General features: G+C 49.8%; 2 protein-coding genes across 2 annotated transcripts in view; one reads left to right on the top strand and one right to left on the bottom strand.

Annotated features, from left to right (window-relative positions):
* Window positions 1-938: 938 nt before the first annotated feature.
* LOC144162595 (zinc finger SWIM domain-containing protein 5-like) overlaps window positions 939-16,360 on the bottom strand; it is a 51,362-nt gene continuing 35,940 nt past the window's right edge. Inside the window, exons 13-18 of the mRNA XM_077693195.1 lie at window positions 15,247-15,381; window positions 14,136-14,457; window positions 12,601-12,724; window positions 9,578-10,001; window positions 8,047-8,361; window positions 939-1,892 (exon numbers count right to left, since the gene is read on the bottom strand). Coding sequence (XP_077549321.1) covers window positions 1,081-1,892; window positions 8,047-8,361; window positions 9,578-10,001; window positions 12,601-12,724; window positions 14,136-14,457; window positions 15,247-15,381 — 2,132 coding nt within the window. The 3' untranslated portion in view covers window positions 939-1,080. The remainder of the gene's footprint in view (window positions 1,893-8,046; window positions 8,362-9,577; window positions 10,002-12,600; window positions 12,725-14,135; window positions 14,458-15,246; window positions 15,382-16,360) is intronic.
* On the top strand, window positions 2,658-6,468 carry LOC144162594 (uncharacterized). The gene has a single exon (XM_077693194.1). It carries the CDS (start codon window positions 3,749-3,751, stop codon window positions 5,681-5,683), a length of 1,935 nt encoding a protein of 644 aa, XP_077549320.1. The 5' UTR covers window positions 2,658-3,748; the 3' UTR covers window positions 5,684-6,468.

Here is a 16,360-nt window from a genome sequence, read left to right as displayed (position 1 = left end):
CCGCCCCTGTTGGAAATGGGATTTTTAAAAAAACGTCGGAGGATTTTCGCTAGGCCTTGTTAGGGCTAGACGAGTTTGCACAATGCCACTGTGGAACAGTAGAATTGAAAATGAGCAAATAAATGAGCAATGCTGGAATAACGTGAAAAACCCGTCGCGCTTCCACTGCTTTACAAAAGGGTTTTTTTTTCACGCTACGTTTGATCAAGAGTCAAGAGAGAAACACGTATGCACACTGCGTGGCGGCCATTTTCGTTCGAACTCACGACCCATTACGGCTGCCACGGTTTCGCATCCACGGAAACAAACAACACGATGAAAAGCGGTGGGCTAAGTGTTGTCCCTTGCGGTACGCCGGTACGAGTTAAAAACAAAAGCAGCCAGTGGCAGAAAAAAATGGGGACAGACTAACATACACACGAACGTTGCAGGACTGTAAAAACACTTCGGTGGCATCTCGTCCTTTGTTAAAAACGATCAACGTATCTAACTGGGTGAATACGCAGCTTTCACATATGATACAACATACGACAACACTGCAGCTAGCTGCGAGACACAGAAAACACACAAAACGATAAATGGCAACAAAACGCATATACAGCCATGAACAAAGCGGGGCAAACGAGAACACACAACTACAATACTGCTATCGTTTGAACAAATAAAAAAATATACAAGAGCTACATTGGAAAAAAAAGAAGCCGATCGAGTCTCTCGCCAGGCCAGCCCTTTTGTCTTTTTTTATTTTGTTTTTTTTCATTCCCAACGACCCTTCCGAAAGTCCCGCACCTTCAGTAATGGCGGTGGTTTGGCATCGTTTCTGTTTTCACCGAGGTCGAGCGGTGGAGACCACCGCCCAGCCGCGCAATATCGACGAGTGGTATTGCAATAAGCGGTGTCAACAAAAAGGGGTGGCAAGGGTGGACGATCCCACCCCCAAAGACGCAAATAAGGAAGGAAGCACTGCGGGGTAGACAGAAAGGTCGCTGTCTCCCCGGGGCGAAGAGTACCGACCGAAGACGCGGAGAGAGGATCGCGCGACGGGCGAGAGACAAGAAAGCTTGAAATGCACGAAGGTGCTCAGCCGAAGCGCTCCTTGACTAGATACATGAGCTTCTTCTTGCCCTTGTAGGCAGCCTTCATGTTGTCGACGAGCTGCGCAAACTGGACGTGCCCGTCCTGGGCGAGGAGGAAGGTGTCTCGGGCCTTGCCCAGGAACTCGATGAAGTCGCCGTAGTGCCTCGGCGAGATGTGGGCCAGCCGCGAGTGGGTGGTGTTGACGTAGGCCGCGATGGCCGCGTCGAGCAGCGGCCGCAGCGGGGGCTTGTCCAGTGCGAGGGCACGCACGCATCGCCGCTTGGCATCGAGCGGCGCCGCGGACGCACCCATGCCGGGAGCCGCCATGGAGCAGCGGCGCAGGATGTCGGCGAGCACAGTGGCGCACTGGACGTGCTTGACGAGCAGCGGAACGAGGCCGGCCAGCTCGGCGCGGCCGAGCGAGTGTGCCAGGGCGCAGGCCCAGTGGATGTCGTTGATGGCCGGGTGGGCGTCCTGGTTGTAGGCGAGCTGGACGCCGCGCGTGGCCAGCACAGCCAGCTTGTACGCGCGGTGGGCGTAGCCCCGGTGCTCCATGTAGCGGGCCACGGTGAAGAGCTGCGAGGAGCTCATGACCCCGGAGCCGGCGGCGTCCACCACGATCTGGTGGGCCGTCTCGAAGGCATACGCGTCCCCCTCGCACAGGGTCAGGGCGTTGAGCGCGCAGTTGGGCGGGTCCTTGGAGGCGCACTGCAGCGCCAGGGTGCGTGCGCATGACGACAGCTCCTCCTGCTGGCCAAAGTCCAGGCCCAGGCGCAGGATGGTGGCGTGCGACATGACCGTCGTCGCCACTGGCCCTGTTCACCGTGGGGGTGAGGGTTGGGGAAAGAGAGAGGATGCAGAAGGAAGGAAGCGGGAGGTCCCCTTTAAAAACTACTTCTTCTCGAGAGATACACATTTTGTTGGGTGCATACCGACTGCACATTCACTCAGACACAGCTGAGTCAATTCGCATACGGCGTGAGCTCACTGAACGGAATGACTAAAAGTGCACTCAAAAATAAAGCAGACAACACAGCATTTCTGGGTGAATAATTCAAACAAAGGATTACCCCTGAAACTGCGAATGATGAGATCACTCGTACCAGCTCGATGAATGATGAAGTCGTACAGTCATCAGCAGCGGCTGAGGTATAGAAGTGACCCTTCATTTTCATGCACAGGTCTGCCAGTGTTTCGTAGCATCGATAAAGCAATGCTACTATGCCCTACATTTGATGTCGTGAGTGACTGAAGTACCCCTACCGTATTTGCTCGCATACTGCTCAGGCCCACACAATGCTGCTACCCCACACACTGGCCCTCTCCAAAAATTAGATTTCTCTCTCCCTCTCGCATGATCACTGCCTACACGTCTGCCTGCCAGTCCCTCAGCAGTTAGCCACAAAGCCGTCAGCACCGACAGCAGAGAGTAGGTAAGGTTAGGCTAGCCTCTGCAAGCAAACCCTTCGCTCGCACTATGTACTAGTCGAACACATAGTAGTTTCATTACAAAGTCAAGCCCCATTCAGGGGGAAAAAAAAAAAAGTCTTACGCTTGTACACCACCTGGAATGAAAATCAAGGCCTACGTGAATTTTAGGTAGAACCGAAAAGCATTTGATTGAAAGTTAGTCTCGGGCAATTCCCACACCTTTAAACCTTACAACGCAACTTCCATACAGTTGTCCGTGAAAAAAAAAGGTGCATGTTATGTGCGTGTAAACATGCTACTCTACTGCCTAACACCTTCTCTTTCCACTTGAACCCTCGACGCAGCTCTAAACAAGCCCATCTACACATAGGGCATCCTGTTGGCTAAGTCAATAGGCACACGACTAAACTGAAGCTTTCGGTGTTGAAGCATACACCCCTCCAAAAAACATCAGCGGACACTAAGACACTTTGTAATGGTTGTGAAAGCGAAAGCATGAGTGCCCAGTTCGCCGCTTAAGACACCTGAGCGTCTCAAGTGGCGTTTGAGACGCCACTTGAGACGCTTTGCTTTGCGATCCACCTGAACAGCTTCGATCTGCCTACTGCGAACTGCACTGCTGCGCGTTACTGCCACAGGGTCTGTGACGGTGGTGACTTTCACAGCAGCAGCTTCTCCAACTTACTCCCTTCATCTGCGCGTGTACTAAATGGACGACAACCTCTCGCTGCTTCTGAGTTTAAGGGGGGACACGGGTCTTTGGGACGAAAAAATCGCGAAAAAGTCGATTTTTTGAAAACAAGATTTTCGAATTCCGCAACTATTATTCTCTCTATGTGCGAAGTTTTGTGTCTCGTGAACCAGTATTTAAAACGTTATATTGATTTATAACGCGCGTGGGAGCTGAATTTTTGCTGAAGCCGATGCAAAAACGGCCCTACTTTCGCGTTGTGCGGCGGTCGTACCGCATGCCTGATCGCAGCAACCTCGGTATCGTTTGAAAGAGCGGCTTTTCTTCTTTTTTTTCGCGCCACAACTGCCCCCGTGCAGACATTGTCCGAATAGCAAAACGGCGCCAAAAACCCCCGCAACTAGCGATCCCATTCGCCGAGAGAAGGCACGTGACCAAATCTCGTCCCCTGATTGGCAGAGCCTGGTTTGCATCGTCTGCTCTGGTAGTGCGAGCGCATCCGAGGCGGCTCCATCTTGCTTATCGTGTTCGCACCACAAGCAAAGAGCCATGCCGAAGGCCCAGCTAAAGTTTGCTACGAGGCACAAGTTTGGGAAAAAAGCGAAGCGGTTCTTGTACAACTTCCACAAGAGTCCTGCAGTAGCGGAGGAAAGCGCCGGGCCTGACGCGCTACCCGCGCCGAGCTGCGCGGAAGCCACCGCCGACGACGTAGGCCTAACGGCCCCACCAGTCAGCGGAAATGCTTTGGAAAGCGGCCGTATGAGACGCGACACAGTGATGCTGCAACCTGAAGATTTGCTGCAGAGAGAGGTGGTTGCACACGAACAGTTGAAAGCGCTTTCTTCAACTCCTGCAACTGAGCGGAAATCCAACTTGTTCACGAGCGCCGACGACACTCCTCCCGGCCCACCTGACGAGAGCAGCTTCGTGATTGCGAGTTTGGACTGCGTCAACATGTTGCTGTCGGCTGTAAAGTGCAGCGTTTGCGGTGACAGCGTGACATTTAGAACCGGCGAGCGGGCGTACGGCCTTTCCGTAAAGATGGTTATCGTGTGTGCGACCTGCGGTGATGTTGCCTCGGAGTGGAGCTCTCCCCGCGTGAACAGCGATAAGAAAGTTAATCCGTTTATCGTGAACGTTCTCGCCGCGCGAGCGATGCAGGCTACGGGAAATCGCCAAACCGCGCTGAACGATGTGTTTGCTACAATGAACATTTCTCACCGCGGGCTGCACACCAAAACGTGGCAAGGCTACGTGAAGGAGAAGCTTGCGCCCGCTGCGACTCGCGCTGCCGACAACGTGATGGCCGAAAGTGCGCATTCAGTGAGAAAGCTCTACGACGATCTGCAACTGGACAACCCCGGTAACATTTGTGTTACGTACGACGGGTCGTGGATGACGCGAGGCCACTCGTCTCACATCGGCGTCGGCGTGGTTATCGAACTCTTTACGGGATTAGTTCTAGACTTCGTCGTGCTGAGCAACTTTTGTGCTGGGTGCGAGCGCGGGCCAAAGGTAGGCGACCCAGCTTACCAAGCTTGGAAGGACAATCACGTCTGTCAAAAAAACACTGAAAAGAAGGCTGGTGAGATGGAGGTGGAGGCCGGTCTCATCCTCTTTGAGAGGTCACTGCAGCTGCACAAACTAAGGTACACCACAATTCTGTCAGACGGCGACAGCCGCACCTACTTGGCGTTGGTGGATGCCAAGGTGTATGGTTTTATTCCAATCAAGAAGGAAGACTGTGTCAATCATGTGAAGAAGAGGATGGGCACCACCCTGCGTAACCTGCTTGCAAAAGGTACGGGCTCGGCATCTGAGAGGCTCGGTGGCAAGGGTCGGCTAACTGGCGACCTTGTCACTAAGCTCAGTTCTTATTATGGCTGGGCATTGAAATCGCACAGTGGCGACGTCAGGGCCATGCACAAAGCGGTGATGGCCACCTACCACCACATCACTTCAAACGATACCGTGTCCAACCACAGCCTCTGCCCACCAGGCCCGGACTCGTGGTGCCGGCAGAACGCTGCCAAGGCGAAGGGGGAGCCCACTCCAAAACACAGATACAACCTGCCACCTCACGTGTGCGAGGCTCTTCTACCTGTGTACAAGCGTCTTTCGGACGAAAAGCTCCTGCAGCGCTGCCTGCAAGGCAAAACGCAGAACTCCAATGAGTCCCTCCACTCCATGATATGGGCCCTGGCACCCAAGGAGAAGCACGCGTCGCTGTTCACTGTGCAAGCTGCTGTGGCTGAGGCGGTGCTGAAGTTTAACGCAGGCAACGAAAGAGCCTCGGCTTCCATTCTCAAGCAACTTGACCTGAACCCTGGGCTTGCCAGCACGAAGCGTATGGCAGAAAAAGACCGCCGTCGAGGATCCGCCTCTGCACGCAAGCACAAGTCAGCTGATGGCATGCAGCGAGCTTTCAAGAAGCGCCACTCCGGTGCCTCCAGTCAAACAGATTATGTGCCTGGTGGCTACTGACTCCATACCAGTGTAAATACACTGCAATTTTGTTGTTGTTCTCACTGAAAACGAGTCTGCTGTTTCTTTCTTCATTTTCTCAAAACACTAATTTTGGCCTGTCTGCAAACTTGCGGAAGAGCTATCTCAGCTCTCAGGGCACACAAAACTATAATTTTTGTTGTGCCATGGAGCAGAATGTGCAAAGCACACAATGGTAGGAACAGAATTTTTATTATATGCGTCGAAAATTTTTTATTTCGCTCTGAACCAGACCTCATGGTGCCAAGTTTTGAACAACAAACTTTAAACTGCCATAAAATCACTACTTGTGGCCTTATCAAAAAAGTACTCCTAACATTGTGTTCCTTGTGCTTTCTAGTACATTTTGGTGTGAAGAAAAGAACTTTCAGTTAGTTAGGCTTTTTTCTACTAATTACGCAAGAAATCACTAATTAATGTTAATTATATTAAAAACTAATTGGCACAGAAACAAAATAAGTGCAGATTTGAGATCAGCACAGCAAACTACATCAGGGAGTCAAGTGTCATTGCAGTTGGTAAAAAAACAAGGAAGATAGGTTTAAGACCAGTGTCCCCCCTTAAGCTCATTCTGTTCAATGCTACGTGCTATGAACGCCTCCGACGGAATGTTTTTCTTTTTAATTATAAGCTGATGCTGGATTTTTCGCACAAGCTCATGCTATTGATTGTTGCGTATAGTATAATGCTTCCGGAAAAGTCATTTCCCTATTTTTATTACAGAAACTGACAGCGGCCTTTTTACTCAGCTTGCGCTATTGAACACCACATGCTTACAAAAGCGTTCTTTTTTTTTTTTTTCAGAAGCCAAAGCAGGCTTCTTCTCTCTAGCTCAGACTGCTGAATGCATTGCTATAGAATGCCTCCGAAGGAGTAGTTTTTCTATTTCTTTATTACATACATGATCCGACGCCAAACACCAGCTTTTCTGCTCCGGCTGGTGATGTTGAATGCCACGTGCTATAGAATGCCTCATGCAAACCAAACGCCTTGTGAAAGAGCTGTTTTTTTTGTTACAGACAACGTACACCGGCTTTTTCACCTTAAAGGGACCCTTTAAGGCTTCAACCCTTAAAAACCTGCACTTATTGTTTCTGAATGCCGTTGAGGACACCCAGCTGAAGGGACCATGAAAGCACCATTCAACTTTGCCTTAAGCCTAGTTTGTGACTCGCACTTTGATTGCAATGAACAATGTTTTCATTAGAGAGGAATATGCACTTAAGAGACTACCCACTATAGGTGACCAGTAAAAAGCGCAAAGGCTCCTCACGGGTACGCCATCTGCTCCCGTTACTTCCGGTTCGATATCTCTCCAGCCCTCCCGTAAGCCGGCGGCTTTCGGGCGCGTGTGTGCGCGTTGTTTATTTGTCGAGTGCTTTACTGTCAGATAAACCCCTAGTTGGGTCAATCGTCGTTATTTATGGAATTCCCGATGCATGAGCGTTTTTTTTCCCCGGTGGAAACCGATAAACAACAACCAGCACACGCGCGTGAAAGCCCAGGGCGTATGGGAGGCCAGAAGAGCTCCTGAACCTGAAGTGATGGCACTCGGCGGGAGTAAACAATGTACCCATGAGCCTTTACGCTTTTCACTGGTCACCTATTTAAACAGTACCGTGGAGCACAAAAAAAGTTGCGACGTTTCACTTTGTGAATACGGGTTATGCACAACTGCATCGAATGGCTTACAAATGCCTTGAATAAACGATAGTCTGTGCCAAGCACAGACAGCCATGCAAAAGTAGCGTTCATTCCTGTTTGACAAGCGTTGCCCAATTCTCAACAGTGGAAACATGCGACTCTGTAGAGGTATCTGTCACGTTGGTTCAGAGTAGCAATGATTTAACACGTACTAAGTGCCAGACCTTAGGCCTAACATTTCACTGTGAGGTCTTACGAGATCAACTGGTAGCCCCAGCCCGAAGCACGTTGAGTACAGTGAGTACTCTCTCTAATGGATGTTAGCTTTGGCAATGTTAGACATCAAAGTGCGGCAGGTTATACCTACCATCCTACGTTTAGGCCTAACGTGAGGTAAGGCGGCAAAGGGAATTACTGATAGCGGCAGTCAGGCGCATCCATCAGCAACTCGTTCTTGTGGTGCACCTACGCTGTAAAATTATTTACACCCTTAAATCACTGTCTATACTAACACCCTTACACCCTAGCAATACACAATAGTACACCCTTTTTAATTTTATCGCTAATTACACCCTTCCAGGGAGTTTTTCCTCGTTTCCTGGCGGGGTGCAAGGGTGCCAGTTATAGACATTTAGGAAGGCGTCAGCCGATCCCACTATTACGGCGCAGGCGCAGAGAAGCAGCAGAAGTGAACGCACCGGTGGCCTCGGTGGGGGTGAAGAACTGGTACCACTTGTGCATGATGGAGACGAGGGCCTCGAGGCCGATCTCGGTGGCGCAAGTCACCAGCCAGCGCACCATCTCCCGACGTCGCCAGTTCAGCGAGGCCAGTGTCACCCGCATCACCTGCAGGCCCAGCTCGAAAGCCACGTTGAGCAGGGCCAGGTGCCGGGGCCCCCCGTCTGGGGGCACCGCGATGCGGAAGGCGTCCTGTGCCAGCTTGAACAGCTGCGACGAGCTGTGGATGTTGCGCTGCGACGACTTGAGCACCGTCCGCAGACGCATCACGTCGTCTGGTGAGGGAAAGAAGGGGCAGCAAGGAAGGTGAGGAGACTCTCGGAAATGACAAGGCTGCTGCAGAAATTGATTTACGCCCTTATTAAAGAGCTATTTTCGCCATCTATATCCAGCACCCTTGGTGCACCCTAGCAAAAAAAAAAGAACACTAGAAAAACACCCTTAGGCTGCATACTGAAGAACCAAGGAAAACACCCCTCTAAGGATTGTGTTGTCTTTAGAGCACCCCTAAAAAGGGGTGTTTTTCTAGTGCTCTTGCTAGTGTGTAAGGGTGCCAGTTGGAAACAGAAATTACCCTTAAAGGCGCACTGTAACATGATTTACTCTTAAGGGGAATTTTCGCTGCCTATAACACCTTTACACCTTAGCAATAGAACTAAGGGGAACACCCCTTTTCAATTTACAGGGTGTTTTGCTGTTTATAACCCTTTAAAAAGGGGATGTTTTTCTAGTATTTCTGCCAGGGTGCAAGGGTGTGACAAAAATCATCCTTTAGGGTGCACTATAAAATGCTTTACACTATTAAGGGGAATTTTTGCTGCCCTGTGTAAGGGGAACAGCACCCTTACACACTAGCAAAAGTTTGTTAATAAAGGAAAATACCCCTTTCTAATTAAAAGGGTGTTTTCTCGTTTACAACACAGTTCAGGAAGGGGTGTTTTTCTAGTGTTCTTGCTAGGGTCTAAGGGTGTTAGATACACAAAATCACCTTTAAGAGCGTAAATTATTCCACAGTGTGCAGAGTAAAATTATTTAGACTCTTTTAGTTACCTAACACCCTTACTACTGGCAAGAACAATAGAAAAAGCACTTTGATATGGTGTAATGAACACAAAACACCCTTTAAAGGGCTGTCTTCTGGTATTTTTGCTAGGGCTTAAGGGTGTTTAAACTACAAAACACCCTTTAAAAAGCGGTGTGTACTACACTGTAAAATGAATTACACCCCTTCTGAGTATAACACCTTTACACTTCAGCAAAAAAAGCACCCTATGACAGGGTGTAATTATAGATAAAACACCCTTTAAAAGGGTGTATCCCCGTGCTTTTGCTAGGTTGTAAGGGTGTTATAACTGACAAAACACCCTTGAGGGGTTTAGTGCATTATTTTTGCTAGGGTGTAATGGTGGTAGCATTAGAAAGTGATAAGGGTGTAACTTTACGCCCTCAGAAGATGGTGTAAATCCCTTTTAACAGGGACGGGATGCCCACCCTTGGCGGCCGACAGCATGGTGGAGGCCAGGGCGCACTGCTGCACCTCGACGTGACCCAGGGTGAACCAGCGGGGGTAGCGGCTGGGGGCCGTTGGGGGAGCGGGCCCCAGCGGGGCCCCCGCGCCCCCTCCTCCGCCGGGGTCGTCGGGCTCCTCCTGGTTCTCGAGCACGGGCAGCCGCATGGCGCGCAGGCCCACGCTGTAGGCCAGGTCGGCGTCGTAGGGCAGCAGGGCCCCGAACAGGTAGCGGGCAAAGGTGTGCATGGGCACGCTCTCCGGGTGGGCGCCCACGCCCAGGCCCGAGTAGGGGCCCCCCTCCAGCAGCAGCATGGCCTGCTTGCGCAGCACCCCCACCAGCAGCCCGTCCGCGTCCACGTCGCGCAGGCGGGCAATCAGCCGCTCCTCCTGACGGCACGCCTTCTCCTGGGATGGGGGGAGGGAGGTAAAGGAGCGCACGGTTTTTTTTGGGAGGCTTCCTCCTTAAGGGCCAACTGCACTCAAAAATTTTTTTTGTCCAAATAAGTAGTCTATGCTCTTAAAATCACCATGGCGAAATCCTTAGATTCGTAATCACAAAGAGCGCTAGGTACCGCCGTTCAAAGTACCTCCGAGCAGACGACGTTTGCACCTGGCGGAGAGTCGCCGTAACAAGTTCCGAGCGGCCTGTGACGGAGGTTGGGGAACCTGTCCCGTGAAGCTCGCGCTTCTCCGGCGACTTGCAGGGCGCTCCGCCGGGCGCAGGGATGCGTTCGCCCGGGGTTTCTCTGCTACACCAGCGCGCTGTACTGGCGTCGCCATCAAATGTTTAAACTAACCGCATAGGCAGTAATATCCCCCATTTTTCTCAATGCAAAAAAAAAATGATTAGAAGCCTAAACCTATTCAGGCGCTTGCGAACGTGTTGGAGTTAGCAAAACTCTTTTTACTTGAAAATAATATGTTTACTCAAAGAAAAAAATAGTGCGAAAGGAGCACTTGCCTTACATTTGGCATTCCTATTGCATTTACCACAGAAAAAAAAAAGATATATAATAAATTATTGACCACGTGCACTTTAGCGTCCAATATTTGCCTCATTTGGGCTGGCCCAACGCCACCTCTATCCTTTAGACATTTCCAAAAGTTTTACGACCCAAATAGAGTTCTTGTACACGCGGCTATAAACATTTGTGCGACTTTTGTCTCGCTTGCTAAGTGAACCAAAATCAGCCTTTCTCGTAGTAACAAATACACCCGCACAAATATTGGCCATCGTATTTGGGAAGTGCGAAAAGTAAACTGCTCCTCTCCTAAACAATAGATTATATTTTTGTTCGATTCCCAAGTGAAGTATTTACTTTGAGCGTTAGATTTAGTTTATTTGAAAGTAAAACGTTTTCAACAGTACCTGTCTCTGGTTAAAGTAGAAAACAGCGGTAGATAGGAAGTGTTTTCGTGTTTTAGTGCGTCATTTAGCTCTGGAGGCGGGCTTATAGTTTCAGATCCCTTTTATAATTCGATTCTCGATGTGCACACAGAAGAAAAAATACTGGGCTGATATTCACGAAGCTGTTTGTAGGTAATGTATAGTAGAAATAGTGATTTATCTCCGCCCGCGTGATAGCCGAGGGGTCGGCTATAATAAAAGCTGCTTTTCGATATCGTATACGAGCAAATAGCTTTGTAAATCAGGGTCCATTTTTTACTTGCAATGCCAAAAATTGCCATTCCGGCAGTTATTATGATGGAAAAAATTACTGTCGGGTGGTCTACTTCATCTCAATTGATAGCAACGGGATGCCGGAATTGCGCCCAACTCCATTATCATGGGCAAACGTTAGTGGAAGTTCTTCTGTGGAAATAAAAAAGCGAAACGCGGCGCTACCACGCGCATTTGAAGGCGGCTCTGAGCGGCCACCGGCTCTGGCGCGGTCGCTTCCGTTCCCTCACGTACGTCACGTCCGGCCGCCGCTATGGCCGCCTTTTCTATTCAGTTTCGGTTCCGAAAACGCGAATGTCGCGAGCCGTTTTCGTCGAGCGCGTTGATGTTTGAAGCGCAATATTTTGCATTTCGCACCCTTTTTATATGAACTGTTAAATGACATTATTTTTACGTTGTCGAAAATTTGAGTGCAGTTGGCCTTTAAGGAGGGGGACGATTCCACCGACGCGAACCCAGACCAGAAGGGCTCCCGCATCCATCCTGCTGAGGCCACACAGGTAACGACTGCAGCTGCAATCGTGCACTGTTCCACAAGCTAAGAGTTCACATGACAACACCGTCTCATAGCGGCATTCCTCTGTCTTTTATGTTGTTTCTATCCTTCACAACTGCGAGGACACGTGTCTTGACAGCAGACGACACACCTTGTTACAAGACATCTTGTTATGGGGCACCCTGTTTAAGGCCACTTTGTTACAAGGCCCTTGCAATGAGGCGACCTGTTACAGGGGCCCTTGTTACAAGGCACCTTGACTGCCGGAGTTCACATGACGCCATTCGCCAGCCCCTTATGTTGTTTCTATCCTTCACAGCTGTGATAACTCGTGTCTTGACAGCAGATGACACACCTTTTTACAAGACACCTTGTTTCAAAGCACCTTGTCATGGGGCACCCTGTTGCAGGCCACCTTGTTACGAGGCACCTTGCCGTGAGTGGCTGTCTTAGTGCCTGACAGCTGGTCGCCTGTTACAGGGGCCCTTGTTACAAGGCGCCTTGATTGCCAAGGATTCCTCACCTAAATGCCAAGTCAGCCCTGAACAAAGCACACACCTGTCAGGCAGTAAGACAGCCACCACTTCCAAACGGCACAACACCGGCTGTTTTGAAGGCATCTTTTTCTACGTCCAGCAAGCCATAAAGAGCAGCTGAAGACAGGCACAGCTTGCACCGCATCAGACAATTCTGCTCCAGGAAGCTGGCCCTAAAACCCATTTTCTCCTCTTCACAGCCTGTTGCCAGGAATGGCAACTGTTCAAACACCAACACAATCGTGCGAGTGCGGCCACTGCACAGGACCGGTCAAAAGCCCCCTGCCGTACCTGCGCGTAGAGTCCCACGGGCATGGAGCGCTGCTGCCCAAGCCCCACCAGGGCCGCTTCCACAGCCAGCGAGAGGAGCGACTCGCTGCGATCCCGACTGCCGGGCACCGCCACGTGGCGATACCTGCACGCACACCACCCCCGTCACTCGCCCGCAATCTCCGGGGGCACGCCGTCACAGAACACAAACACTCCAACAGCCAGCCCTCAACCAGTTACATTTCATCTTGGTCACTCAGTCAACCCAGACAAGAGTGCCTGCTTCGGCCAAGGAAGTTACTTTGCAACAAAAAAAGGAACCAGGACTGCCAGGCCTTTAAATGGACTTGATAAGTGTTCACTTACACTTTGCAGCCTCCACAACAAGGCATTTTCTTTTTACACTTATCCTTCACTGTTCTACGGCTGCAGCACATTCATACAATTTCTGAACAACTGGAAGTGGAGCTCTCTTCATAGTGCTAAAGCACTACTAGCCTGCTGGGTTCGTGGGAAATTTTGTAAGCCTCCCGTATTTTCCAGCTGACAACTCCCAAAAAGGTTCACCCACAGCAAGGGGAGAGGGGCAGTGTGGGCATGCGACGTACCGATGTTAGGCCTAACGTCGAATTGGAGGTCTCAACATTTTCAACCAATACTTGGATTATACCAAACACTGAGTATGATGTTGCTTGGCACCTGATAAGGTTCAATGTGACGGTTGCCTAACTTTAGGCCTAAACATAAGATGTTAGGCCTAACGTGACACCTTGAGGTCCACATCGCGAAGCTGGTCAACCCAGTGGAAAAAGTACTCATTGTACTTAACACACCAGTAGCTTTGGGTACCAGCCAATGTCGCGAGATTTAAAAGTGAAGCATTAGGCCTACGCCACAGCATACCCAACAATTGCTGCTGTTAGTTACAGCAACGCATGGCCTGGAATCGTTTCGTCATTCTTTTTTTCCTTTTTCAGGGAATTTCGCCTACTCTCTTTTCTTACAGACATAGCAATTTTTTCCCTTCTCTTTTAGCTGTTGCTGTCATTTGTACAGTACACGTGATATTATGCGTTATTTGCGTCCCATGCTGTCTGTTGCTATCGCGACATTAGTTTTGTGTTATTGGGTGAAGCAGCAGTGATATTGAGTTGATTTTACTCGCAGCGGCTGCGAAATAATGGCACGCTATTTTTTATGTATTTTGCAACACATAGCCTTCTTTCTTTTCCTTTTCCTTTAGCGAAATAATGGCACGCTATTTTTTATGTATTTTGCAACACATAGCCTTCTTTCTTTTCCTTTATTTTCTTTCGTAATCGCACAGTCGCTGCGTCCCTGACCTGCCTGCCCACTCACAAGCACTGCGTACTTAAGCATGGCCACAAATATGTCAGGTATTTAAAATAGAATACAGCTTTATTATTCATATTATTATTATTTTCATTATTATTACTATTACAGCTACTACTACTATGGCCTGGCACTGGCAGGCTGCAGCCAACAACTCGAGGCAAAGCAAGTTGTATATCCACACAAGCGTACTAGCCACTCACCTCGGTCTTTCCCTGGGTTGCGATGATGTGGAGGAGGAGGAGGAGGGAGAGGACGAGGAGGATCCCCCGTTACCCGCCGCGCCACCACCGCCGCCGCCGCCTCCGCCATTGTTCCCGTGCGGAGGGTGTGACGGGTGCGGGTGGTGCGACGAGTTGGGGTTGGGGTTGGGGTTAGGGTTGTTGTTGTTGTTGTTCCCCCCTCCTCCCCCGCCGTTGTTGTTTCCGCCCCCGCCCCCGTTGTTTCCCCCACCACCTCCACCCCCGTTTCCTGCCGCACTACTGCTGGCGGCCGCTTCTTCGGCCGTCGGCGCCGGAAGAGATTCTGCGAAAAGACACGAGGAAGCGTTGGACTCGCCACGTTCTGCAACTCGAAACGAATACAGCTCATACTGTTGGAAATTCAAATTCAAAGCCTTTGACAGCTGAGGATCTTAGAGAACAAGCCTCCGGATGAATGCTCACAAACAAGGGCGAGTTTGAAACATTCCCATTGAACCCGAACAAGTCCTCACTTTACTTGGGCCAACCAACTGCTGCCATTTTATGGGAAAAAACAGCCAGACCATCATTACAAACTCAGCATGGTTGTGTCCAGATTAACGCTTTCTAAGACTAATTTCTTGGGTATGTTTAACAAAAACACTCTCTTTCTCGTAACGAATTCAATGGGGCGAAAACAAGCTTTTGGGAAACAAAACACTCTTCCCAGACCTGAATCACGAGAGTCAATATTCCTGAATCACGAGAGTCAACTATACTCACACTAATCCCAACATGCGTGACACGTTCTCTTCCATCCCGGTTAAAGATGCAACTGACTAACCTGCCAATCGAACGAAGCTCTGCACCACGCAATTAAAAAATCCCTTCCCCCTCCACAAGCGAATTCCTGTCCAGTTTCTCTTCTTAAAACCCAGGTTGATCCCCAGGTATACCGGTTCATTTGTTCAGGGAAAAAACAACTCGCTCGAACTTACGTTCTCCCACAAAAATCTTCCCACAACCTGGGGCAAAAAACCAACAAGGTTTCACATTCCAGGATCCAGAGGACAACAACACACCAACAGACAGATCACACGCAAGACACGAAGGCAAAGACCACGTCACCCACCGTAGAAGTATTCGAGGTGCTTGCTATCGGGAACCAAGGATGCTTCGGCCAGGGTGTCAAACAGGGAGCCGATGGGGTTGAGCGGGTGGCCCACCCAGCCCTCCGCGTTGGAGTGCGTCGCAAAGTTGGACAGACCTGCATTGGCCAAACATTGGCCAAACATCGTCCAAACGAGATCAGCCACCAATTACAAGGTGGGTCAGATTTTGCACTAATGTGGCTGTTCACCTCCACAAGCACTGCCACACACCTGATAATGCGTTACGGAAAAAGTCCTCACTTTCGGAGAGCTCCAGCGAGTGGCCGAATGCGAATGAGAGTAAAAAAGTGGAACTAAAGTGGCTGTCGCCTTACTTTACACACTTTGTGCAGCATCGGGAACCTAATGCAAGCTACCACAAATAGAACTTTGTTCCCTTGCACGCCATTTGCACCTCAAGCTTGTGTTCGACCCCAAGCCAAGCAATCGAAATGACGATAATGCATTAAAAATTACCAGAACGTTGGCGCACAGCCATCCAACAATACCTATCAAATGCTGCAATAACTTTGCTGCACATTAATTATTTATTAATCAGACACACACACATCTTTACAACACAAAAATGTCACAAAGGTTATTGGCCTACGGGGTGATTTCCATCACTTATCTTAGCATCTTCGTTGCATGCCATACTCCCAGCTTCAAGCTGAAAGCTCTCGACTATGCTCCATTCAAGAGATACACCTCAGTACTAGCAGCAGCAAGACAAAAAAGTTGAAGGCCACTGACGAAATGGGTAGGACTGCTGAGGACCCAACACCAAGAAGTTTCCACTTGTCGCCAAGTGACAAGACTGCTGTCAACTCGCCAAACCTACAGCAAATGTGCATTCGCTATCCCAAAGATAAGCATCATTAAGACTGATTCTTCAGTTAAGCTAGCAGGAGCCACCATAAACGTCTCAATCTGTTCATGTTCAGCTTTTTCCCCCCATCCTCTTCCTCCCTTTGCAACTATTCGGTTGAAAGTCAACTCCCCAAAACTACGTCATGCCACCAGTTTTGCGCTTTCTTTTTTTGCAAAAAAAAAAGTACTGGAGGATCCTGACGCAGGTAAATATGGCAGGTAACT

Source organism: Haemaphysalis longicornis, unplaced genomic scaffold (genome assembly GCF_048455015.1).
Source record: "Haemaphysalis longicornis isolate Haplotype H1 unplaced genomic scaffold, Haemaphysalis longicornis Haplotype H1 scaffold_12, whole genome shotgun sequence".
Lineage (NCBI taxonomy): Eukaryota > Metazoa > Arthropoda > Arachnida > Ixodida > Ixodidae > Haemaphysalis > Haemaphysalis longicornis.
This window is presented reverse-complemented; position numbering and strand designations above follow the sequence as displayed.

Coding starts and splice junctions, on each gene's coding strand:
- LOC144162594 (XM_077693194.1), top strand. CDS start 3,749: ATGCCGAAGGCCCAGCTAAAGTTTGCTACGAGGCACAAGTTTGGGAAA.